Below are 27019 nucleotides of genomic sequence, written 5' to 3'. Positions count from 1 at the left end.
TAGATGTTAGAGTGCCAAAATCTCTTATTTCAGCCTATAAAAAAGGCAAACAAAACACAGTATATCAGATAACTTGGTCACAGAAGTCAACTTACAGCTTCAAAAACATAATTAGCCATCAGCTAAATCTGTTCAATACAATATATGTGAGCTGATGATGAAACAGTGAAAGATTTACTATACAAATAATAATAATAATAATAATAATCTTTATTTATAGAGCACTTTTCAAAATGCTTCACAAAGGCAACAAAACAAAACAGACAGGATCAAGTGTCACACAACATCTAAAACTGTTGAAAATATCCAGTACCCTGCTGTGATTTGCAGTGCCTTGGTTGACAAATGGACATACCACAACACCGTAATGTTGCTGGTTCAATTCCAGCCAGCAACCCATGTTCTGTCCATCTCCATTTCCTGTTTGCCTCTTCACTCTCATTCTGTCCAAAAGAACTGAAAATCCTGTTGTTCCTCTTGTCCAGTCCAGTTATTGTTTGTGGACGTAGGTTGGGAAGTTTTGCTTTGTCTTTTTAAGGCAGTGATCCTATTTCTGATGTAGTCCTTCACACCTTTCCAAGAACGGCTCTTCAGTGCTTCTGGCTCTGCCTCAAGACACTGAATACAGTCATTTTTCTGAGGCACCTTGTGTTCATGAATTAAACGCATCAAGTGTCTTTCCACAGCAAGAACCTCTGCTTCCTCCCATTTACGTTTACCCTGATTTTGGGCGGCTGTGGGGTAAAAGAAGAGTTAACTTGCGTCATCAATTAGAAAAGAAAATCTGGAAAACTAAACAGTCTTTGAAATAGTTAAAGCTTCTTTTGTCTCTAAATGTTTAAGTGAATGTTTGTTTAAGAAAGATCTCACTATCATCATGGCCACACACCCAAATTCTATCTATCCTCACCATCCATATTTTCTTTTTGTCACACTCTGATAGTAGATACTCAGATACTCTGAGTTCAAAGCTTTCAAATGACTATGGTTATTGTTTTTTAAGTTTGTATGACTGGCCACTGCTATGAAGGCTTTTTAATTATCAAAGAAAATCACACCCAAACTGGCCCACACTTTAGAAGAGAAATTCACAGAATGATTAATTAATAATCACCTTTCCTGCTTTTTTTGCCCGAGTTGACTGATGTCGGAGGTGCAGTCATGCTGGCGCCTGTTGTTGCTCCGTGTGCTTGTTGATGATAAAACTCTGCTGGTCCACGATCACTGTGATCCCACGATGCAGCTTGTTGTCCTCTTGAAGGCTGTAATCTCTCTGTATTGAAGACAAAAAGAGAAAAAGTCTTTACATATCCCATCAACCCATAAACACATTTACAGCAGAGTATCTCCTGTTGTTTCTGCACCCCTGAGAAGTAAAACTCTGTTGCTGTTTTCCTTATCCCTTACCCAGCCTTCTCCTCTTGGTTAGTCTTTCAAATTGCTTCAGTTATTATTTATCTAACATTTGTTTGTATAGCTGTTCATTGCCAGTTTAAAGAACATTTCTGCCAAATTGGACCACAATTAAAAATAAAAAGAAATGGATACAGTGACACTTAATGATCTCCATTCCTACCTTTTTTGCCTGAGTTGAGGGATGTTGGAGGAACAGTCAGGTTGGCGCCTGTTGCTGCTCCATGTGCTTGTTCATGGTAAAGCTCTGCTGGTCCACAGCGTGCTCCGGGATGATCACTGTGATCCCACGATGCAGCATGTTGTAATCTCTCTGTATTGAAGACACAAAAAGAAAGTCTTTTCTTCTTTTACATATCCCATATACCTACACACACTTTTATTTCCACAGAAAAGTCACAGAGAAGCATCCCAGACAAGTTTAAAGCATGAAGAACAGAAAAACGATTACATTATTGGCCAGTTATTACATTATAAACTGAAAATGATTGTGTTATTGGTTTAGCATGTAAAACCTCTCTCTGGTATTTACACTTCACCTGCAAAAAAAATCTTACCATCAGAGTCCATATCGATGTCATCCAGCTGTATGACACCGTCACGTTGATAATTGGGGCCTAAAATTTGGACAGCCTCATCTTCATCCAGGTTCATCACCTGTAGCATTGTTGCATACTTCTTCCTGATCTTTGCCGATGTCAGCGCTTCAGGGTCTTGAACTCCACATTCTCGGACATGTTTCTGGACGCACTCTGACGCACTGTAGGCAGTCAGCGCATTTGGTCGGCCAAACAGGAACCGATTCTTACTGGGGACTCCACATGTCTCGCGAACCTTTACAAAAAGCTCCATAGCAGACACGAATGATGGCTTTAGTAAAATAGGGACCAATCTTCCACACTTCCCTCGTATGTCAATTCTAGTGAAAAAGGCACACATGGTCCTCTCCAAATTTGACACCGATATGTCCATGCCAGTGTCGACATTTGTCTTTTTCCGGGACATAAACGCTGTTAGATGCACCAACGATACCTCTCTGGCACTTCTCCTGTTGAAAAGTATAGTTCGAGCGAGTATCACCTTGGCCAGAGCTGCGTAGTTGTCTGCAGAGGGACTCTCTCTGAGTTTTTTCTCTGCAAGAAGATGAACATTCTCCATGTGGAAGTTGAGGCGCTTTACATCTTGAGCAAATGGCACCTTCTTGCCTGTGTTCAATTTTGTTTCTCTGAGTGTTGTTAACGCACCTGAAGAAATGAGCTTGTTCCATTCTTTCTGGTACACAGAGAGGAACTTTCGCGCAGACTCGGCCAAACTTGCATCACCACACTTGACTGCATTACCCTCAACAATGCTGCAGGTCTTCTGTAGGTGGTAGCCAAGCTTGATGGCAAGCGAAGGAATGCTGTAAGTTTTGCTGTCTGGATCGTAGCCCGCCAGGACGTTCACAGCAGCCACCACATGTGGGAAGTTCGAAGGTACAAAGAAGTCCTCCAGTTTCTTCAGAGGGGTTAGCTTTTGAGCTTCTAGTACAAGTCTTGCTACCTGACGAAGGTTTTGTCTTATATAATCGTGCTTCATCTCATCAGATCCATGCTGATTAAACAAGAGCTCACCAAACTGCAAGATAACCTTGTCATTCATGACGGCCATTGTCACATCATCATAAGTCATCTGGGACAGAACGCTTTTTAAACCATCCGTTATGCCAAGGTCTTCTGAAGTTTCAAGCACACACCGCAATGCGATACGCCTTCTTCCGAATTGCGATTCATTTCCATTCCTCCCTTTCTCCGGGCACAGCCTCATGTGTCTGTACAAAGCTTTCTTCAAATAAAGACCTCGACAGTGAAGGCAATGAAGAAAGTCTTTGGCTTTTACAGCGTGCCTTGGTCTTTTTCCAACAGCAAGATGGCCCTTCCCTGCTTTCAAGACAGCTTTATTATGAGCAAAGTTTCCTTCTTTTCTTAGTCTGTTCCATATCTTTTGTCTTTCTCTTGAATTTTTTGGATACTGAAATGCAGCTGCAACCTCTGTTTTGTCGCTGTGGACCGTCATAAGATGCCGTGCCATTTTGGACTGTGGCTTAGAGCAATACACGCAATAATTCCTCCTGTCATAAACACGTTTTTTTGTAGAAGGTGAACATGGCAAAACTACAGTTTCAGCAGACTTCTTCTGATTGGTTGTAGGTGTCTCGTTTGGACGACTGACACGTTTGGCCTTAATCAAAGAACTTCCTGATTTAGGCCTTTTTTTCCCTTGGGGAGATGGTCTTTTGTCTGTGGGGGTCGAAGGACTGCTGTGACTGGATTCATCTGAAGAGCCCAAATCAGAGTCAGATGGGACATCAGAGCAGTCACCATCACTTTTAGGAGAGTAATCAGGATCACTCTCATCCTCTGACTTGGCTGAGGGATTTTCTTCCTTCTGAAAAAAACAAACATTCTATTTAATATTATTAAACAAAACAATAACATCTAAATACTAACCCACCAGATGTAATTTGAAAAGAGCAAGTTTTAAAAAGATATATAATTCATCTTGAATAGTACAGCTCGACTCAACTCGACACTACTACTGGAAAACAAAGCAGCGTTATTGACTGAAGGAAATATTTAATTTAGTGACATTTGTTAAGTTTGTATTCAGTCACAGAGCAGTTCTATAAACAACTATAACTGAGTATTTTCTTTAATCCTGACCCTAAACATATGAGTACTCTCAAGATTCATTCACAAGTTGTGGTTGCTCTGCTAAGATCTATATCATATCTAGCTCCACTAATACCAGACTTCAAAGTCTAAAAATTAAACTTATTCAAATGTATTTAGTTATTTTAGGTCATTTCACTTGATTCTACTTGAAGGTAACTCTTAAACAGAGTGAGAATTTCATATCTTAGCATCTTCAATACAGTGGGAGGTGACCAGGGGAAAAATATAGAGTCAAACAAAGCTAAATGAATGTGATTTATGTAGGGAAAATACACAAACAGGAGTTTGCTGATCATAAGCAGAATCAGAATTTCTGCATTCACCAAATGTACGAAGCACACAGGAATTTGACTCGGTGATGCAGCGCAGTGGGACAAGAAGATAGAAAGTTTGAAGGGACTAACATAAAAGGATAAAGAGTTAAAGTTAAATACACAAATTATGTACAAATAAGAATATTATATACAAATAAGGATACCATACAAATTGACAAATAAAAGGTACAAATAAGTAAGGAACAGTCAAGTACAGTATGAGTTAAGAATAAAAAGAACAGAACAAGTTAAGGGAACTAAGTATGTTTCACTCATTGTAAACGGTAAAAATGATGCTGTTATGTTAATCTTTATCTCAATAAAATTCAACATGAATCCTTTTTTGTCAGTTGCTTCCCCAATTATTGTTAATGACTGATTTAAAAAATGAGGGGTGGGGGGCCATGATTTTTTTTCTGCTTCTGAGGGGGGGCCTGCCAGAAACGTTTGGGAACCACTGACCTAATGTGGCCTGCAAAAACACAACATCTCAATAATAACTAAAGGAATATATCTGAAGCTGACTGTGGGCCAAGCCCTGGTATATTACATATAAAATAACAGACAGACAGTATTACATACTGCTGTGAATTGATGAATTGCTCGATATTAATATCAAAAAGTAACGTACTATTTTTTAAGGATTAAATAAACAAGCAAAAACAGGCACCTACCACTGACTCTGCTGCTGACATTGGATTCCCTGGTGTATCGCAGGTCCCGCTTTCTTCATCATATGATACTGGTGATGAACAATCCACTGAAAGATGTGACTGTGACTGAAAAACAAAACAGTAAAAAGAAAAGAAGAAGAAGAAGAAACTAAATTTAACAGTCACACTGCTGAACATTGGCTAACACTTATTAATAGCAAAAAATGTACAAAGTAAAGGAGCGGTCATTGATTCATAGTTAATCATTTGGAGCTACCGTTGACTTTTCCGCAGACAGCTCAACCTGCTTTGCATCACTGGTGTTAATTTGTTCACATTGAGAAGAAACATCCATTGATGGAGGAGACTAAAAGTGAAGAAAGAAACAGTATTATATTTTTGAAAGTATTTACATATTAAGTGTTGTACTTTATCGCAAATCAAACTGTAATATCTAAAAATCTTGACTAACCTGATCAGCTGTGTGTGCAGACTGCCCATCACTGCTGTCTTGTGCAGGTGTTGATTCCAGCTTAATAGGGAGACAAAGTTAAGTCAATGTGAAGTAACTGTGTAGAATCAGCTCTGATAGACTCTATAACAGGGATTTAAACAACTTATAATGACCAGTCACAACAGTATGGCTGGTATCCGTTTCAACTTGTGAGTTTGTGTATGTGTATCGTGTATGTGTGTCATCATGGTGGTCCTGGAGATGCAGCCAAAACACTTTACAGGTGTGTGCTTGAGATCAAAATGAAAGTTCGAAGATGAAATGGGCTCACCCATGTGTACTGATTACTCATGTAATAATGTAGCCATAACTACCGAGTACTATTGGGTCAAAATGTGTTGCAGGCATCGCGACTGGTCTCTAGTTAGAAGAATGTACGACTGTAAAAGCAGCACTTCTATCTACAGAAATACTACTGACTTTCTTCAAGTAAAAAATGACCATAACACACTTACAAGGAAATCCAACTCTGCCAGTTTTTGAAGTAGTTGTGCACGTTGCTGTAAAAGTACAGAACGTTGTCTGTCATTGCTGGCCTGAAAGCAGATAAGAAGAAAAACAAGGTATAATCTAAAGAAAATGATCTCACATGAAAGGCTTGTGATTGACAGTGTGTTCCATCAACCTCTGTAGCAACAAACCACTAGACGTCACCAAAAATTTGCAACGGTTTTATTTTATTTGCGAAGATGTAAAACAGTAGACAACCAACACTTTCTTCTGTAATAATTTTTGGTGCTGTTAATTTCCTCACCGGTTGTGATGGCTCTTTGTTGGGATGAGCAGCTCCATCAGGGACAGACTCATTTACAGCTGCTGAGGAAAAGACAAGTAAGGCAGGCAATGTAAGGGGAAACTGGATACGACATCCAACAATACTGTAGTTTCAACTCACGTTTCTCTAACAGGTGAAGCTAACAGTTGTTTGTTTCACCTTGTGTGAACTAATAGTCTCATTCAATAGCCCTGCAATGAATCATACATTCATGAAAGTTGTTCTCAATTTTTGTTTAAACTTTTGTTTTATCCTGTGGGGGGGGGGTTCTGATATTTATTCCACCCATTTGATATAAATAAAGATTTTGATTAGCCTGGTTCAAATTCTGTGTGACAGTAAATGATTTTGTCTTTGGTGCTAAAAACTTTTGCAAGTTTATTTGTCTCCTTAAAAAATTACAAATGTTTGAAAGAGATCATTGACATCAGCACTTAAAACCATGCTTAACATACTGTACAATGGTTCACATTGCATTTAGGGTGCTTTCACACCTAACCTGTTTGGTTTGGTTAAAACAAACTAAGGTCAGTTTGTTCAGTTAGAGCAGTTAATTTCAGCCGATGTGAAAAGTGTCAAATGAGCCCTGGTACAGACCAAAAAAAAAAAGACTCACTGAGACCACTAAAAAAGGTGGGTCTCTGCGCTAACTGTGCTACATATGAATTCACCTGCTGAACGTGAAATCTGTAAAGCTTACCCCTGCAGTGCGATGACTGACACTGCTCCTGAGAGGTGGAAGAGGCATGGCTGCGAGTGTAACCAGAACCACCAGCAAACCCCACATTCGCTCCTTCAAAAGAAGCTTGAGGTGTGCTTCCACGTTGTCCACATGAAGGCAGGCTAATGGGTGGATCTTGAACTCCATTTGGTACAGTCTGATTGGTTAATGGAGGTTGAGGTGATGCTTTGTAAGGGTTGTGAGGTGAGAGAAGCGGTAGATGTTGGGGCTGACAAGGCTGTGGAGCTTGGCTTGTTTGGGGAAAAGATGGTGGGGGTACATTTTTTCCTTGGTTTGCCGTTAACAGTGCTGACAAATTGTAAGGGCTCTGCTGAGAGAAGGAAACACTTGGGATGGCAGTGTTAGCAAACAGTGATGATGAATTACTGCTCATGTGAGATACTTTGCCCAGGGCAGAGTGATGAGTGGATGACAGGGTGCTGATGTCACTCATACAGCTCAGATTTGGTGCCTGCAGGTCACAGGAGGGTCTTTGGGCAGAAGACAAGCCCAGGCTGAGATGCTGAGAATTGGGCAGTGGGTTGAAGAGGGGTCCTTGAGTCGAAGTTGTGGACCAACCATTCTGCCCCACCCTGCCCTCACAGGAGATGTGGCTCTTATTTCCTGCCAGGTTGTCCATCATTGTCCAACACCATCAGAGTGTGCTGCTTGTAGTAGTTTTTCTTCCTGGAGGCAGAGCCTGGCAGAACAAACAACATATACAATCGGTCATCAGGGTCACAATTAGAGGTGCACAGATATATCATTATTTGTATCTGTATGTGTTTAACCAACAAAATAATCTGTCTCTGTGTGTGTATTTTGATAGTAGACCAGAAGTGGGTCTGATTTTGAAACATATTCCACTGCAAACATATTTCTATATACATAAATATGAAAGTAATCTGCTTTGGAAAATCATGTGTTTTTGTACAAAAAACTTAAATTACCCGGTTTAAAATTCTTCAAATGACTAGTCCTTCTCCGTCAATAAATAAAATCAACAATCTGTAGTCTACAAATTGACCCAGTATGTCTCCCTCTTCACTGAAAAGTCCTTTTCTGTGTTTTGAGGACGAAAAAAAAATAAATCCACCCTTCAATTGGCATGAGGGTGAGTATATAATGACTGAAATTCCATTTTAGGGTGACCTATCCCTCACAGCACAAGAAAATCACATTTGAAAGAATCACCAGTAAAAATCTTTTTCTAGAAAAAATGTCACATCGCTGGTCAAACCAGAGACCTCTCTGGTAAAATGTTCGCAGTTTGATCAAGTCAACTGGAAGATTGCGTTTAGGGTTAGTGATAAAATATGTTTTCTTTAGTTTATAGTAGTAGCAGCATCCGAAGTGGTACATTTGCATGCTCATTTATGAATGGATACGAACTTACTAATTGCACCAGATCACTTTACACTCATATTTAGTTACAGTAGGTAATGGGACGCTATAGTTAAATCATTGTAGTTATCTGCACATCGACAACATGTAGCTTAGCAATGTGGGGCGTCCCATTTCTTTAGTTCTTTAGCTAGCTACACTGATTAGCTTTTAGCTGTTAGTATGCTGGTAGAACTTATTCCTACAGCTGACAACGTCTCCGAAATGAACTGGGTAAAAAATTATTTGTCGGTAGAAAATACATTTAATTTTCAGTAAAAAATGTTTTACGTACTAGTACCATACCTGTGAACATCACGGGAAGTAGGGGGCTGTTTGTTTACCTCACAGGGTCATGCCTTGAAGGCAACCCAAGATGAGCGAAATCTCGCGAGATTCGTGATTCAATTCATTGTGAATATTGCACAAACGAATTACGTTTTATAAAGTGACCATGTTGTGGCTAAGATACAGGTAGGTTTAAGGGCAAAAACTGCCTGGTTATGATTAGGGAAAGATCATGGTTTGGGTTAAAATGATCACTCTCGCGAGATCTTTCGCGGGTCTGGGGTTCCTTTTTAGACAAAACCACCTTACAGCTCCGCCCCATGGAAGCGAACACAGGACTTCCGCTTGGGTCTTAACATTAGGAGTGAGTGAGAATTAGACTTGCGTCTCTACAACACTGGAAAATTAAGTGTGTTAAACTAATCTTTTATTTGACTAGAATTACCTTTTTTTACAGTCAACACACATGAAGAAAATTCAGATAATTTATTTAAATTAAATAAGTGATATAAAACTATGAGTGAAAGTCCCACAAAAGAAGAAAAATGTCCTTTTCCTCTTAATTTTTTTTCACTCCATGTACTCCAAGTACTCCTTATGCAGCAGTATGATCATTCTTAGAACTGTTTTATCAAATATATTTTTTAAACTATTGAATTTATTGATCGATTGATATATAAGAGGCATTTTAATGTTGTAGAGTTGGGAGGTTTAAATGCGACAGAGTGGAAATGAAATGTTCAAGATTAAAAATGACCAGGTTGTGAACAAAATATGTCTCCATCTTGTGATGTTCATGGGAAGAAAAACGTTTCCATGAGATCACAGACTGTAGCTATAATTCAGTTATGTTGAGGACAATATGCATATGTATTGTTCTTGAAAACCTGTTGACTGACTCAACATGTGTAAAGAACCAAACCCTCAGTGAAAGGAGAAACACAAGACCTGAAATTACAAGATCACATGTTGTAGCAAATGTAAAGCACAAGCAATAAAAACTGTCCAAAGTCAGTTAGCTCTGTTATCTCATATTGAAGTGATTATCATGTCTCCACCTTCTCTTTTTCTCTCACTGATCCTCAAATCTCAGCTAAATATCAAAGGTGACCTGCTTGTTTGCCTGAAAACACTGACTGACATCAAGTCACTTTTACACACTTAAATGTAAGTTTTAACATGACTTTGACAAAAAGAGTGAAATGTTTGTGATGGATCACCTCCTGTGTGTTCAGCACATTTCTACAGGTTCATGTCACAGTCAAATTGAAGATAAGACAAAACTTTATTGATCCTGGGGGAAAATTAAGTTATACAGTTGTACAGAGAGGCAGGTTGAAACAGAATGCAAATAGGTATAAAAATGTATGTACAAATTAAAAATAAAATGACATTAGAAAGCTTTAGAGTATATAAAACCTGAACCAGCATGAATAAATGGAACATGTATAGTAGTGTATGTAATAATGCTGCCTCCTGATTTTCAAGGCCCTTTAAAAACTGAAAAGACCACTCATGTCTGAGATATAATTCAGTCTGAATCATTTGTGAGATGATTTGATGAAACTGATGCCTGATGAAGCAACACATGAGGAACCACAGCAGTGATGAGTTTCTTAGATTCTCTGGACATCATACAATACTTAGTAAAAGACATTTAAAGAAAAATCAGAAAAATTAGAAAATGCAAAGGGGTGATACTATTGACCAACCTTTGCATCAAACAATCATATTCATGTAAATAAGTGACAGAAAGTAGAAATATTGAGTGTTTAAAAATGAGCAGGCTGTGAAGAAAACATGAACTTTGTCTCCATCTTGTATCGTTTGCAGGAAGAAAACTGTGACCATGAGATCACATTCTGTTTACACACCGTACATTCAATAATGTTGATGACATTATGAACATGTTGTTCTTACAAACTGCATCAAAGCTAACAAAATAATAAGAAAATGTAATAGTGGAACTATTTATTAAATAATCTTGTCCTACTGAAAATATTTATCCATTTCTCCTCCCTTCATACACTGTGTCAGCATTATACAGTGTTTGTTTAAGGAATCAGTTTTTTTTGTGAAAATCTTAAATCTCTTTACAAATAAATAATTATAAAAGACATGACTACATCTCTGGCTGTACAACCCTCAGTACTTCCTCGCTTCAATGAGGCTGACTGTAACATTTGAATGTCAGCAGACTGTTACAACTTCAAGTTACACTGTTGATCAAAAACTGCAAAGACTTTACTTGTGTTAAGACAGTCATTTGTCATATGAAGAAGCAATGAATGAATTAAAGAATCAATTAAAATTAGATTAAAATAAAATTAAAGCATACTTTTCCAATTAATAAAGCAACAGATCCAAAACTGAAATAATTCATCAGAAAAAAGAAAACAATATTAAAAACTAAAACTGATGACAAAATCAGCACAAAAGTGAAACAATCAAATCCTTAACACCTTTAATTTGTAAAGTTCGTCTCCTGATGATGTGATACAGTTTCATCATTTTGCTGCCACATTTCTTATGACACAATGTGCACTCTGAAATACTTTTTAAAAGCCAAGAAGGCAACATCTGTGGTTAAAAAAGCAGAAGTTACAGCCTTTAATAAACAAAACATAACTAAATACCTCATGACTCAAGATCTGAAATGAATTTTAGATTTTTTTTTTTCTGTACATGTCTTTACAGTATTTTGCTTGAAAGCCTTTTGTATAATTAATTTCAGGCAGTTATAGACAACAAATCAATTCTGCTGAAGAACAAAACAATAACTAATAAAATCAATAAGATCCAGAGTTTGGTCCTCTGAGACTCTGAAAAGTGTAAAAAATAAAAATAAAAAAAATCTGCCATGATCCTTACCAGTATAAAACAGTTCAACAGATGTTCAATAAACAAATAGTATCATATAGTTTCAGTATTTTGGAGATATACTGTATGTTTAAAATTAATTTACCATATATTTTCTAATGTGATCTAGACAGACATTGCTGTCAGAATAAATATATTATCATCTTTCAAATATGACTATTAACTTTTTTAATTTACAATAAAAGCCAAGTAGATCCAGAATGTTGGTTTGGGTGTAAAGAGTGAAGATGAATTCAGAGTCAAATAAACCTCAAATGATTATGATAGAAAGTCTGAACAATTAACTTTGATTCCTGAACATCACAGAGAAATATCAGAGTGACAGATTTTGATATCAACAGTTTTAGCATCACCAGCTGGTCCAATATAGACAAATGGGAAGAGTTTCTCAGTGAAAGTGTCTCTGTGAGTGTAGATGTGAGTCATGTCTTCAGGGTCGTAGAAGGACACCTCCCCCCTGTCATAGTCCAGCTGGACTCTGATCCTCTGGAGACTCTTCTTCACACTGACAGTCTTACCAAGACCATTATTGTATTTTCCACTGTGATGCATCAAACACCAGATTCCATATTTTGGTGAGGGATATCTCACTCCCTTCCTGTCAACTGACTCTTTAATCAAACCCACGTTCCAGCATGAACAGTCTCCCACCTCCACCTCCCAGCTGTGTTTCCCTGAGCTGAAGCCCTCAGAGCCATGAACAGTGGAATACTTAGCGTTTCTCTCTGGATTGTCAGGAAGCTGCTGACTTGTGTCTCCACATCTCACACTAGTCAGATCATCAGACAGATAGAGCCACCTGTTTGCAGTGTTTGGGTCCAGAATGACAGGAGTGAAGTGGACCTTGTCCTTCATCTTGTCCCAGACTCTGAAGGACAGGTTGCCCAGATGTTTGGCCACATCTATCAGTGCTCCTGAGACCAGCTGTGGATCTGACAGTGAGCTCTGGACTCTGGCTCTGGTCTGAGTGGGTTTATAACTGCTGAGGAATGACACGTTGTGTTTCTGCAGCTCTTCTTCAACAGCACAGATACTGTCTGACAGAGAGGAGATCTGATCCTGAATCATCTTCATCTCTCTGCTGATAGTCTTCCCCTTCTGCTCCTCTTCCTCCCTCAGAGCTGCCAGTCTGGACTCCTCTTCCTCTTTCAGGAACTGGTGCAGCTTGTTGAACTCTGCTCTGATCTGTCTCTCTGTGGACAACACCTGCTTCTTGGAGAGTTGAATCACCTTATTGTATGTTTTCTCCACTTGTTTGTATTTGTCCCTCTTGTCCTGTAGAGACTTTAAGTCAGATTTCAGCTGCTCCTTCAGCTCACTGACTGCTTGATCTATAGGAACCACCTTGTGACTCTGGTGGAGAGAAAACTCACAGAGAGGACAGACAGCTCTGTCTTCATCCTCACAGAAAAATGTAGGCTCTTCTTGATGTTTACTACACACCACCTCCACCTTCTTCTCTCCTTTTTCTGTCTCAGATGATCCAGATTTCTGTCTCCCAGCAAATGAGTCAGCCAGTTCCTTCAGTGCAAAATCCACTTCTAGATCATCCTTTGAAGATATTCTTTTACAAATGGGACAGTTTTTGTTTTTAGTTTGTTCCCAGATTTTTTTCAGGCAGTCTGAACAGAATCTGTGGTTGCAGCTCAGAGACACAGGATCTCTGAAAGTCTCTGAACACACATGGCAGCTCAGGAAACTTTCAAAAAGAGCAATTTTCTCAGCCATTTTGTCATTTAAGTTATTCACAGCAGCAGGACTCACCGAGTTACAGTCTCTTCACCTCAGTGTACTCCAAACATGTGTTTTTCAGCAGAGATCTCACACCCTGTAATGGCGTCGCGGCTCTGTTCAACAATGTCAAAATCTACTTTCACTTTCTTTCATGAGTCATCTGTTAAATTATTAACAGCAGGAAATGCTGTTGTGTCATTTTGTGACCAGCAGATGGAGGTGTTAGGATGTCTGTTACAGTTTAATACTTCATTTTGATTGAGATCAATACAGTTGCCATATTGGCAGTAGTTTTCTGGACAAAAACAAAGTAACTTGTAAAAACTGTAAAAATTACAGCTTCCTTCAAAAGAATAGAAATGGTTACAAAATCGAGGATTGTAGTATTTTAATCTAATGAAGATTAAACATTTCTCCAGACAGACTGACATTAAACCAGTTTTACAACATTTTTATTTTTCTGTCACTGTAACAGGAGGCATGTTTTACTAACACACCTGAACTATTGTGTTCATTTCATTCAGTTGGACTGATACAAAGCACTCAGTTAACATGCATACACAGGAAAGCTTTTATATGTTATCTTTATTTAGTTTTCATTTTATTTCCTTGTCTTGAACTCTCTCATTCATCTCAAGTCAAAGTGGATTAATGTAGCTGCAACTTACAGGGTAAATGTTTTCAAACAATATGACACAACATTTTTCATGACTAGGGAGTTTTTCAAACTTTGTGTTGCAGTAAATGTACAAATAACAATCATGACATAAAGAATATAATTCTGGTAAAAAGCATTCATCCATAAATTCATTCATTCTTTCCAACACCATCAAAAAAGGAAAGAATGAGAAAAACAGAGAAGATTAAAATGAAAGGGTTACAAAAAAATAAAATAAATTAGAATCATAAACTTCTAAGAGGTGGTACGATTGATCAGCCTGTGCAGCAAACAATCATACACATGAAAATAAGTGACAAAAACTGGAAATAAAAAATGTGAACTGTGTCTCTATCTTGTGATGTTTATGACAAGAAAAATGTGATCACATCCTGTAAGGAGACTTTAAATTCAATGATGTTGATGACTTTATGCAGAGGTGAACATGTTGTCAAAACAAAATAAAAATTAAATGTAATAGTGAAACCATTTCTGATTGTGACTCTGATTCTAAACACTGTTGTCTTCTTGGAAATGTTGATCATTTCTCCACCCTTCACACACTGTGTTAGCATCATACAGTCCTGCTGACTGACTCAACTCATTTAATGAACCAAATCTTTAGTGAAAATCTTTATTCTCCATAAGAACAAATAACTGTCATCACTACATTTCTGTCTGTCTATAAGAAACTGTTGCAACTTCAAATAACACTGATGATCAAGAACTGTAATGTCTCTGTTCATTTTTTAAGAAATACATATATATAAGTATAAAAGTGAGATTGTTGTAAATGATCCTTTTTCTCATTGTTGAAATGACATTTATTGATTCATATTCATGCACTGAAGTTTTAGCGACTTGAGTTAAGTTTAGCCGTCTTTTAGATTTGATTTCTGACTCTTCTAATTTTGACAGAAATAAAGTGAAAAAGACACATAAGAACATTTTTCAAATTCTTGATCTTCACAACAGTTACTACAACTGATTTATGTGACTCTACACAGAAAATTCTACCAACTTTAATGGAGAAAAACAAGACTTGAAATCACAATGAAGTATGTCATAGCAAAGGTGAAGCTGATTACAGCCCAAAACCTATAACCCATAATTACTCCAGAGTTACCTAATCATAATCTTTTGTTATGATGCTGCACTGATGCTGTAATGCTGGAACAAGATATTATGTTATTTTTTTTTTAACTATTTCTATTATTACTGGGTAAATATGATCTATTGAGGAAGCATTCTAACTTGTCAGCCTGGTTAGGAGCATCTTGTTTTCAATCAGATCACAATAGAGCAGAAAGAAAAGAACAAGAATTGTCTCTACAGTGTGAAATGAATTAGATGTTAATTGGTAATTAAAACGTGTCCTTTATCAATAAGCAGATTACTGAGTCATGATTGATCAGTCTGATGTGTGTAGAGAGCTGCATGGTCATATGGATACTCAGTTATGATCTAGCATCTCCTCACCAGGGACCACACTCAGACCTGTAAAACCTACACTCAAACAAATATAAAGTAGAGAAAGTGCAGGTTTTGTTTCCCCCTTGTGGAGATAAAAGAGCTGCGTGTTCACGCACTGAGCTGATTAGTTAATCAATTAAATCAATGATTACTAAGACAAATGAACACCTGAACAATTTTGTGTACTTTAGTAATTCAGGTGCATAAATGTTTCCATCAATGCACAAAGACGATGAGAGTGTCTTTGTATCTGTGGTGAAATGAGACCTGACATGATGCAAACTTGTGTTTTCTTTTTCTGGAAAGTGATCATGATATTTGAGTTATATTCATATATTTTTTATTACTCTTTCACAACATAAACCAGCAAATCAACATCCTCCAACAACCAGCCAACAGCTGCCCCAAACCAGTGACGTCAGTGAACAAATACCATGACACCATGTTTCTATCAGAGCTGAACCAACCAACTGTATTGTTTTTGAAACGTTTGGTTATTTATAACAGTTTACTGTTAAAAAATAATGACAAAAGTAAATGAGCAATGAAGAGAGTTTATGCAACATCTTCATGTTCCATAGTATCTTTTAAGAACAGTGGAAACAAATTGAGGACATTAACCCAAATTTCTTTGCTGTATTTGTGCATATTGTATATATGTAATATGTGTGTTTACATGATAATGGACTTTAATAATGAACCATCTAATAGATTCAACACTGCTCTCTATAATAATCCCAACCTTTGTATTTAAAGATTTATTATTTTCCATCTACCAACACTAAAATGGAGAGGGGCAATAGATTTATTTAGCAACGACCTTGTTTCTGTTTCCTAAAGAAACATAGTTGTGCTCCAAGTGATTCAGATGTATTCATTTATTTTGGTAATAAATTAGCGTTTGAGCACTAATTCATTTTCAAATAATTTTAAAGAAATATGTAAATATATATATATATATATATATATATATATATATATATATATATATATATATATATATATATATATACATATATATATATATGTATATATAAATGATTGAATTAAGTGCCTAGATGTCTCATTGCATCCAGAGTCACATCAAGCTGTATAAGAAATATGTAATTAAACAATCTTTGCATGGACCCTTTAAACTTTTAGAGGGAGCTGCTGTATTTTGACTTTGACAAAGTTTAAGTGAATCTCACCTGACCTTTGGTTCTATCTATGATTTTCATCAATGTTCGAGGCCAGAATTAAATCACCAGTAACACAGTGATTGATCAGGTATATATGGAGGTGATCTTCACCCTCAGCTATCTTTTATTCTTTCAGTATAAACTATTTCCGTCACTTTTCATGTTTATAACCAAGTGCAAGAGAAACTGTGAGAAATGTACTCTGTTATCTCATATTGAAGTGATTATCATGTCTCCACCTTCTCTTTTTCTCTCACTGATCCTCAAATCTCAGCTAAATATCAAAGGTGACCTGCTTGTTTGCCTGAAAACACTGACTGACATCAAGTCACTTTTACACACTTAAATGTAAGTTTTGACTTGACTTTGACAAAAAGAGTGAAATGTTCATGATGGATCACCTCCTGTGTGTTCAGCACATTTCTACAGGTTCATGTCACAGTCAAATTGAAGATAAGACAAAACTTTATTGATCCTGGGGGAAAATTAAGTCGTACAGCAGCACAGAAAAAAGACCAGAGAGGCAGGAAAGATCATAAAGCACATAAGTAGAAAAATTAAATACAAATAAAGAATGAAAAAACATTGGAAAGCTTTAGACTATAAGAAAAAAAACCTTAACCAATGTGAATAAAATAAACACAAATAGTATTGTATGCAGTAGTGCTGCCTCCAGATTTTTCTGAGTAGCATTTGACTATGCAGCAGCACGTAATAAATGTCTGTCTTTTAAGAAATGAAAAGTTTCATATTTGAGCTATAATTCAGTCTGAATCATTTCTGAGATGATTTCTGAGATGATTTGATGAAACTGATGCCTGATGAAGCAACACATGAGGAATCACAGCAGTGATGAGTTTCCTAGATTCTCTCGACATCAGAAAAATGAGCAGGCTGTGAACAAAACATGAACTTTGTCTCCATCTTGTGACGTTTGCAGGAAGAAAACTGTGACCATGAGATCACATTCTGTACACACACCATACATTCAATAATGTTAATGACATTATGTATATATGAGCATGTTGTTCTTAAAAACTGCATTAAAGCTTTGAAAATAATAAGAAAATGTAACAGTGAAACTATTTATTAAACAATGTTCTCATTGTGGAAATGATTATCCGTTTCTCCACTCTTCATACACTGTTAGCATTACACAGTGTTTGTTTAAGGAGTCAAATCTGCAGTGAAAATCTTAATTCTCCCTCAAAACAAATAATTTTTTAGACATCCATCACTACATCTGTGTCTGTACAACCCTCAGTTCTCCCTCTCTTCAATGAGACTGACTGTAACAGACTGAGTATCAACAAACTGTCACAACGTCAAATTATATTGTTCATCAACAACTGCAAAGGTTCTGCTTATTTAAGAAATACAAAATACAAAAACATATTTCTTAATGAGATTGTTGAAATTGTTCATATTCTTCATTAGTTTTAGAGTTTAAGTGCAGTTTATCAGCTGTGCAGTGAAGTTGTAGGACAGTAAAGTTCAACCACACACACAAACTCACAGGGTTATTTAGCCTTCATCAGGGTGGTATGAGGTTGATTCAGGTTTCTTTATACACAATTAAATTAATTTGAAAAAGTTGCAAAAGAAAATTGGTTTGGGCTCCATAAATGTTGAAGTTGTGAGAGTTTCAGGAAGGAATTTGTGGTTTAGAAAATAAAAATGGAGATTTGACCGTTAATGGGTGAACATTAAATATTGCATTTTGTAAAAGCTGATTGTATCGTGTTTTTACAGTTTACATTAATTGCAAATTGTATGTCCTTTTTTAAAGTCAAAGATGCATGGAAAGAAACTGGAAACATAAAAATTATGAATAAAAACTGCTGTGATCTAATAACACATCATGTGAAATAGCATCCTGGTATAATTGATTTAAAAAAAAAAACCTGACACTAAATGGTACTATTTCCTTTATGTCAATCACAAACTGTCCATTGTCGTTTATTGTTTATGCTACTGACCATGTACACAATAAAAACGTCACATTTGATTTGATTTATGACAATCATTCATTTATCAACACAACACACATTAATAAACATTTTGTAAATATGACAGCAGGATACCTTTCAATGACAGTCAGATGTCAGAAGAAGAAGCCTAATAAGAATTAAAGAATAAATTAAATAAAACTCCATTAAAACATCTTTTACCAAAGAATAAAACAACAGATCAAAAAACAGAAATAATTCATCAACACAATCAAAAATATCAAAAACACAAACAGTTGACAAAATCTGCCCAAAAGTGAAACAATCAAATCATTTGATACCGTGACTGTTTATTACTACACAATGTTGTTTGACCAAAAACAAGATGATACTTAACAGCTTTTTTTTTTTGTAAAGTTTGTCTCCTGATGATGTGATATTGTTTCAGCATTTTGTTGCCACATTTTCCTGTAGAACAACTTGAACTCTAAAAATATTTTTAAAGCCAAGAAAGCAACATGTAACATGTAAAAAAAAAAGGTAATCATCAAAAGCAGAAGTTACCACTTTTAATATATTTTGGTTAAACATGACATAACTAAATATCTCATGACTCAAGATCTTATAAAATAAATTTCAGACTAAAACACTGATTTATCTGTACATGTTTTTACAACAATTAGCATGAAAACATTTTGCATAATCCATTTCAGATAATTCTAGACAACAAATCAATTCTGGTGAAGAACAAAACAAAAACAACAACAAAAAAAATTAGATCCAGAATATTTTTGAGAAATTGAACTACTGAGACTCTAAAAACAAAACTAAAATTAAAACAGATGATCCCAAAATGTAACAAATAAAAAATCTGCCATGATTCAAATGTGTAATGATATGACGTAGTTTCAGTATTTTGGAGATATGCAGTATTATTAATATGGTTAAGAATGTACTCTATTTTTTTTATGTGATCTCTGGCTTAGGTGTAAAGTGTGAGAATGAGTTCAGACTCAAATAATCCTCAAATAACTATGATTGAAAGTTGGAACAATTAACTTTGATTTCAGAACATCACAGAGAAATATCAGTGTGACAGATTTTGATATCAGCAGTTTTAGCATCACCAGCTTCTCCAACACTGAAATATGGGAAGAGTTTGTCAGTGAAAGTGTCTCTGTGAGTGTAGATGTGAGCCATGTCTTCAGGGTCATAGAAGGACACCTCCCCCCTGTCATAGTGCAGCTGGACTCTGATCCTCTGGAGACCCTTTTTCACTTTGACAGTCTTACCAAGACCACTAGTGTATTTTCCACTGTCATACTTTAAACACCAGACTCCATATTCTGGTGAGGCAAATATCTTCCCCTTCCTGTCAGCTGACTCTTTAGCAAAACCTACATTCCACTCAGGATGATCTCCCACCTCCACCTCCCAGCTGTGTTTCCCTGAGCTGAAGCCCTCAGAACCCAGAATCATGGTGTACTTAGTGAATCTCTCTGGATTGTCAGGAAGCTGCTGAAATGTGTCTCCACATCTCACACTAGTCAGATCATCAGACAGATAGAGCCAGATGTTTGCAGTGTTTGGGTCCAGAATGACAGGAGTGAAGTGGACCTTGTCCTTCATCTTGTCCCAGACTCTGAAGGACAGGTTGCCCAGATGTTTGGCCACATCTATCAGTGCTCCTGAGACCAGCTGTGGATCTGACAGTGAGCTCTGGACTCTGGCTCTGGTCTGAGTGGGTTTATAACTGCTGAGGAATGGCACGTTGTGTTTCTGCAGCTCTTCTTCAACAGCACAGATACTGTCTGACAGAGAGGAGATCTGATCCTCAATCTTCTTCATCTCTCTGCTGATAGTCTTCCATTTTTGCTCCTCTTCCTCCCACAGAGCTGCCAGTCTGGACTCCTCTTCCTCTTTCAGGAACTGGTGCAGCTTGTTGAACTCTGCTCTGATCTGTCTCTCTGTGGACAACACCTGCTTCTTGGAGTGTTGAATCGCTTCATTGTATGTTTTCTCCACTCGTTTGTATTTGTCCCTCTTGTCCTGTAGAGACTTTAAGTCAGATTTCAGCTGCTCCTTCAGCTCACTGACTGCTTGATCTATAGGAACCACCTTGTGACTCTGGTGGAGAGAAGACTCACAGAGAGGACAGACAGCTCTGTCTTCATCCTTACAGAACAGTTTAGGTTCTTCTTGATGTTTACTACACACCACCTCCACCTTCTTCTCTCCTTTTTCTGTCTCAGATGATCCAGATTTCTGTCTCCCAGCAAATGAGTCAGCCAGTTCCTTCAGTGCAAAGTTAACTGGTGGAAACTCCTTTGAGGATTTTCTTTTACAAATGGGACAGTTTTTGTTTTTAGTTTGTTCCCAAAATTTCTTCAGGCAGCTTGAACAGAAGCTGTGGCTGCAGCTCAGAGACACAGGATCTCTGAAAGTCTCTGAACACACATGGCAGCTCAGGAAACTTTCAACAAGAGTGATTTTCTCAGCCATTTTCTCATTTAAGTTAATTACAGCAGCAGGACTCACCGAGTTCAAGTCTCTTCACCTTTACACTCAGTGTACTCTAAATATGTGTTTTTCAGCAGAGATCTCTCACCCTGTAATGGCGTCGCGGCTCTGTTCAACAATGTCAAAATCTACTTTCACTTTCTGTCATGAGTCATCTGTTAAATTACCAGCAGCAGGAAATGCTGTTGTGTCATTTTGTCACCAGCAGATGGAGGTGTCAGGATGTCTGTTATAGTCTAATAATTCATTTTGATTGATACGAGTACAGTTCCCATATTGACAGTTGTTTTTTGGCCAAAAACAAAGTAACTTGCAAGATCATTTAGTTTCACCAAATAAAGAATTTAGATTTTTTTCTTTTTTTTTGTATTTTAATCAAATGAGGATTCAACATTTCAACAGACTGACATTAAACCAGTTTTACAACATTTTTATTTTTCTGTCACTGTAACAGGAGGCATGTTTTACTAACACACCTGAACCACTGTGTTCATTTCATTCAGTTGGACTGATACAGAGCACTCAGTTAACATGCATACACAGGAAAGCTTTTATATTTATTTAGGTTTAATAGTTTTTATTTCCTTGTCTTGAATTCTCCCATTCATCTCAAGTCAAAGAGGCTGGATGTAGTTGCAACTTACAGGGTAAATATTTTCAAACAATATGAGACAACATTTTTATTACCAGGAAGTTTTTCAAATTTTGTGTTACAGTAAACAATCATGATATAAAGAATATAATTCCAATAAAAAGCATTCGTCTATCAATTCATTCATTCATTCATTCATTCATTCATTCATTCCAGCACCACCAGAAAGGAAAGAATGAGAAAAGCGTCACCAAAAGAAAAAAAAAAATCAGAATCATAAACTTCTAAGAGGTGGTACAATTGATCAGCCTGTGCAGCAAACAATCATACACATGAAAATAAGTGACAAAAACTGGAAATAAAACATGTGAACTGTGTCTCTATCTTGTGATGTTTATGACAAGAAAAATGTGATCACATCCTGTAAGGAGACTTTAAATTGAATAATGTTGATGACTTTATGCAGAGATGAACATGTTGTCACCACAAAATAAAAATTAAATGTAATAGTGAAACCATTTCTGATTGTGACTCTGATTCTAAACACTGTTGTCTTCTTGGAAATGTTGATCATATCATTTTTTAAGAAATGTATATATTTAAGTATAAAAGTGAGAAAAAAAAATCTACCGACTATAATGGAGAAACACAAGACCTGAAATTACAAGATCACATGTTGTAGCAAATGTAAAGCACAAGCAATAAAAACTGTCCAAAGTCAGTTAGCTCTGTTATCTCATATTGAAGTGATTATCATGTCTCCACCTTCTCTTTTTCTCTCACTGATCCTCAAATCTCAGCTAAATATCAAAGGTGACCTGCTTGTTTGCCTGAAAACACTGACTGACATCAAGTCACTTTTACACACTTAAATGTAAGTTTTGACTTGACTTTGACAAAAAGAGTGAAATGTTTGTGATGGATCACCTCCTGTGTGTTCAGCACATTTCTACAGGTTCATGTCACAGTCAAATTGAAGATAAGACAAAACTTTATTGATCCCCAGAAGGAAACTTAAGTTATACAGTTGTACAGAGAGGCAGGTTGAAACAGAATGCAAATAGGTAGAAAAATATATGTACAAATTAAAAAATAAAATGACATTAGAAAGCTTTAGAGTATATAAAACCTTCACCAGCATGAATAAATGGAACATGTACAGTAGTGTATGTAATAGTGCTGCCTCCTGATTTTCAAAGCCATTTAAAAACTGAAAAGACCACCCATGTCTGAGATATAATTCAGTGTGAATCATTTGTGAGATGATTTGTGAGATGATTTGATGAAACTGATGCCTGATGAAGCAACACATGAGGAACCACAGCAGTGATGAGTTTCTTAGATTCTCTGGACATCATACAATACTTTGTGAAGGATATTTAAAGAAAAATCAGAAAAATCAGAAAATGCAAAGGGCCAACTTTTGCATCAAACAATCATATTCATGTAAATAAGTGACAGAAAGTAGAAATATTGAGTGTTTAAAAATGAGCAGGCTGTGAAGAAAACATGAACTTTGTCTCCATCTTGTGACGTTTGCAGGAAGAAAACTGTGACCATGAGATCACATTCTGTTTACACACCGTACATTCAATAATGTTGATGACATTATGAGCATGTTGTTCTTACAAACTGTATCAAAGCTAACAAAATAATAAGAAAATGTCATAGTGGAACTATTTATTAAACAATGTTGTCTTACTGAAAATATTTATCCATTTCTCCTCACTTCATACACAGTGTCAGCATTATACAGTGTTTGTTTAAGGAATCAATTTTTTGTGAAAATCTTAAATCTCTTTACAAATAAATAATAATTTGTCACTTTACAAAAGAAAAATAGTTGGACTCCATAAATATTGATGTTGAAAGAGTTTCAGGAGGGAATTTGCTGTTTGAAAAGTAAAAATGGATATTAAATTGGTAACAGATAAACATTATATATTATATTTTGTAAAAGCTGGCTGTATAGTGTTTTGTATTAATCACAGTTTGTATTTCCTTTTTTAATGTCACAGATTTATGAAAAGAAACTGGAAACAACTTCCAACACAAAAATATGAATATAACCTGCTGTGATCTAGGATTGTACGTCATGTGAAACAGCATCCTGGTATTGTTGATTAAAATAAATAAATAAATAAACTAAACTGTACTATTTCCTTTATGTCAATCACATACTAGCCATTTCCATTTATCATTCATGTTACTGACCATGTATACACTACAAAAAATGCCACATTTAGTTTGATTTCTCTTAATCATTCATTTATCAAGACAACACACATTCATAAAAAATGTGTAAATATGCCAGTGTTCACCACCTGGATAACTTTAAACGTCATTTGTCATATGAAGAAACAATGTAAGAATTAAAGAATGAATTTAAAATTAGATTAAAATAAAATTAAAGCATGCTTTTCCAAAGAATAAAACAGCAGATCCAAAACTGAAATAATTCAGCAGAAAAATCAAAAATATAAAAAACTAAAACTGATGACAAAATCAGCACAAAAGCAAAATATTCAAATCTTTAACACCTTTAATTTGTAAAGTTCGTCTCCTGATGATGTGATACAGTTTCATCATTTTGCTGCCACATTTCTTATGACACAATGTGCACTCTGAAATACTTTTTAAAAGCCAAGAAGGCAACATCTGTGGTTAAAGAAGCAGAAGTTACAGCCTTTAATAAACAAAACATAACTAAAAACCTCATGACTGAAGATCTGAAATGAATTTCAGGGTTTGTTTTTTTTTTGTTTTTCTGTCTTTACAGTATGTTGCTTGAAAACCTTTTGTATAATCAATTTCAGGCAGTTATAGACAACAAATAAGTTCTGCTGAAGAACAAAACAATAACTAATAAAATCAATAAGATCCAGAGTGTGGTCCTCTGAGACTGAAAAGTGTAAAAAATAAAAATAAAATAAAATCTGCCATGATCCTTACCAGTATAAAACAGTTCAACAGATGTTCAATAAACAAATAGTATCATATAGTTTCAGTATTTTGGAGATATACTGTATGTTTAAAATTAATTTACCATATATTTTCTAATGTGATCTAGACAGACATTGCTGTCAGAATAAATTCATTATTGTCTTTCAAATATGAGTATTAACTTTTTAATTGAAAACAATTAAATGTTTTCTGTTTTTTTTTTTTTTACATGAAACCACTTTGGATAATTTACTTCAGTCCACAGAGACAGTGAGAAAAGAACATTTCTGTGACCTTCAAAACAAAATCAGATATACTTTAGATGTAAAATTAAAAAATAAAAGGCCAGTAGATCCAGAATGTTGGTTTGGGTGTAAAGAGTGAAGATGAATTCAGAGTCAAATAAACCTCAAATGATTATGATTGAAAGTCTGAACAATTAACTTTGATTCCTGAACATCACAGAGAAATATCAAAGTGACAGATTTTGATATCAACAGTTTTTGCATCACCAGCTTCTCCAACACAGAAATATGGGAAGAGTTTCTCAGTGAAAGTGTCTCTGTGAGTGAAGATGTGAGTCATGTCTTCAGGGTCGTAGAAGGACACCTCCCCCCTGTCATAGTCCAGCTGGACTCTGATCCTCTGGAGACTCTTCTTCACACTGACAGTCTCACCAAGACCATTAGTGTATTTTCCACTGTCATGCAACAAACACCAGATTCCACATTTTGGTGAGGCAAGTATCTCTCCCTTCCTGTCAACTGACTCTTTAGCCAAACCGAAACGCCAGACAGGATGATCTCCCACCTCCATCTCCCAGCTGTGTTTCCCTGAGCTGAAGCCCTCAGAGCCATGAACATTGGTATACTTAGTGAATCTCTCTGGATTGTCAGGAAGCTGCTGCTTTGTGTCTCCACATCTCACACTGGTCAGATCATCAGACAGATAGAGATGAGGGTTTGCAGTGTTTGGGTCCAGAATGACAGGAGTGAAGTGGACCTTGTCCTTCATCTTGTCCCAGACTCTGAAGGACAGGTTGCCCAGATGTTTGGCCACATCTATCAGTGCTCCTGAGACCAGCTGTGGATCTGACAGTGAGCTCTGGACTCTGGCTCTGGTCTGAGTGGGTTTATAACTGCTGAGGAATGACACGTTGTGTTTCTGCAGCTCTTCTTCAACAGCACAGATACTGTCTGACAGAGAGGAGATCTGATCCTGAATCATCTTCATCTCTCTGCTGATAGTCTTCCCCTTCTGCTCCTCTTCCTCCCTCAGAGCTGCCAGTCTGGACTCCTCTTCCTCTTTCAGGAACTGGTGCAGCTTGTTGAACTCTGCTCTGATCTGTCTCTCTGTGGACAACACCTGCTTCTTGGAGTGTTGAATCATTTCATTGTATGTTTTCTTCACTTGTTTGTATTTGTCCCTCTTGTCCTGTAGAGACTTTAAGTCAGATTTCAGCTGCTCCTTCAGCTCACTGACTGCTTGATCTATAGGAACCACCTTGTGACTCTGGTGGAGAGAAAACTCACAGACAGGACAGACAGCTCTGTCTTCATCCTTACAGAACAGTTTAGGCACTTCTTGATGTTTACTACACACCACCTCCACCTTCTTCTCTCCTTTTTCTGTCTCAGATGATCCAGATTTCAGTCTCCCAGCAAAGGAGTCAGCCAGTTCCTTCAGTGCAAAATCCACTACTGGATTATCCTTTGAAGATTTTCTTTTACAAATGGGACAGTTTTTGTTTTTAGTTTGTTCCCAGAATTTCTTCAGGCAGTCTGAACAGAATCTGTGGCTGCAGCTCAGAGACACAGGATCTCTGAAAGTCTCTGAACACACATGGCAGCTCAGGTAACTTTCAAGAAGAGCTCGCTCTGCCATTTTTTGTTGAAGTTAAGTGAAGTTACAGCAGCAGGACTCACCGCATTACAGTCTCTTCACCTTTACACTCAGTGTACTCCAAATATATGTTTTTCAGCAGAGATCTCTCACCCTGTAATGGCGTCGCGGCTCTGTTCAACAATGTCAAAATCTACTTTCACTTTCTTTCATGAGTCATCTGTTAAATTATTAACAGCAGGAAATGCTGTTGTGTCATTTTGTCACCAGCAGATGGAGGTGTCAGGATGTCTGTTATAGTTTAATACTTAATTTTGATTGATACGAGTACAGTTCCCATATTGGCAGTTGTTTTCTGGAGAAAAAGAAAGTAACTTGCAAAATCTGTAGAAATTACAACCTCCTACATTTTGTTCCACCAAATAAAGAATTCAGATATATTTTTTTGTTTTTGTATTTTAATCTAATGAGG

General features: G+C 36.6%; 4 protein-coding genes across 4 annotated transcripts; all 4 read right to left on the bottom strand.

Moving 5' to 3' along the window:
• Positions 1 to 195: 195 nt before the first annotated feature.
• On the bottom strand, positions 196 to 7474 carry LOC146320162 (uncharacterized). Its single transcript, XM_084728293.1, has 10 exons — positions 7084 to 7474; positions 6363 to 6424; positions 6064 to 6144; positions 5567 to 5626; positions 5372 to 5461; positions 5116 to 5220; positions 1971 to 3840; positions 1577 to 1726; positions 1115 to 1273; positions 196 to 734 (listed from the first exon to the last, which is right to left on the bottom strand). The coding sequence occupies exons 5-10, from the start codon at positions 5447 to 5449 to the stop codon at positions 439 to 441; spliced, it is 2658 nt and encodes an 885-aa protein (XP_084584419.1). The 5' UTR covers positions 5450 to 5461; positions 5567 to 5626; positions 6064 to 6144; positions 6363 to 6424; positions 7084 to 7474; the 3' UTR covers positions 196 to 438.
• Positions 7475 to 11225: 3751 nt separating this feature from the next.
• Positions 11226 to 13465, bottom strand: LOC146320161 (nuclear factor 7, ovary-like). Its single transcript, XM_084728292.1, has one exon. It carries the CDS (start codon positions 13381 to 13383, stop codon positions 11956 to 11958), a length of 1428 nt encoding a protein of 475 aa, XP_084584418.1. The 5' UTR covers positions 13384 to 13465; the 3' UTR covers positions 11226 to 11955.
• Positions 13466 to 19009: 5544 nt separating this feature from the next.
• LOC146320160 (zinc-binding protein A33-like) lies at positions 19010 to 21282 on the bottom strand. Its single transcript, XM_084729487.1, has one exon. The coding sequence runs from the start codon at positions 21150 to 21152 to the stop codon at positions 19725 to 19727; it is 1428 nt and encodes a 475-aa protein (XP_084585613.1). The 5' UTR covers positions 21153 to 21282; the 3' UTR covers positions 19010 to 19724.
• Positions 21283 to 22275: 993 nt separating this feature from the next.
• On the bottom strand, positions 22276 to 26730 carry LOC146320159 (nuclear factor 7, ovary-like). Its single transcript, XM_084728291.1, has one exon. The coding sequence runs from the start codon at positions 26587 to 26589 to the stop codon at positions 25165 to 25167; it is 1425 nt and encodes a 474-aa protein (XP_084584417.1). The 5' UTR covers positions 26590 to 26730; the 3' UTR covers positions 22276 to 25164.
• Between the last annotated feature and the right edge of the window lie 289 nt (positions 26731 to 27019).

Source organism: Lutjanus erythropterus, chromosome 10, assembly GCF_056507025.1.
Source record: "Lutjanus erythropterus isolate fLutEry1 chromosome 10, fLutEry1.hap2, whole genome shotgun sequence".
In the NCBI taxonomy this organism is placed as follows: Eukaryota; Metazoa; Chordata; class Actinopteri; order Lutjaniformes; family Lutjanidae; genus Lutjanus; species Lutjanus erythropterus.
Note: the sequence above shows the minus strand (reverse complement) of the source record. Positions and strands in the feature narration are given on the sequence as shown.

Bases quoted from the DNA above. Each gene is read 5' to 3' on its own strand.
- LOC146320160 (XM_084729487.1), bottom strand. From the start codon at position 21,152: ATGGCTGAGAAAATCACTCTTGTTGAAAGTTTCCTGAGCTGCCATGTG.
- LOC146320161 (XM_084728292.1), bottom strand. From the start codon at position 13,383: ATGGCTGAGAAAATTGCTCTTTTTGAAAGTTTCCTGAGCTGCCATGTG.
- LOC146320162 (XM_084728293.1), bottom strand. From the start codon at position 5,449: ATGGATGTTTCTTCTCAATGTGAACAAATTAACACCAGTGATGCAAAG. The intron at 1,727-1,970 runs GTAAGATTTTTT...TCTTCAATACAG, and splicing joins CATCGATATGGACTCTGATG to AGAGATTACAACATGCTGCA. The intron at 735-1,114 runs GTGATTATTAAT...TTTACCCCACAG, and splicing joins GGGCAAAAAAAGCAGGAAAG to CCGCCCAAAATCAGGGTAAA.
- LOC146320159 (XM_084728291.1), bottom strand. From the start codon at position 26,589: ATGGCAGAGCGAGCTCTTCTTGAAAGTTACCTGAGCTGCCATGTGTGT.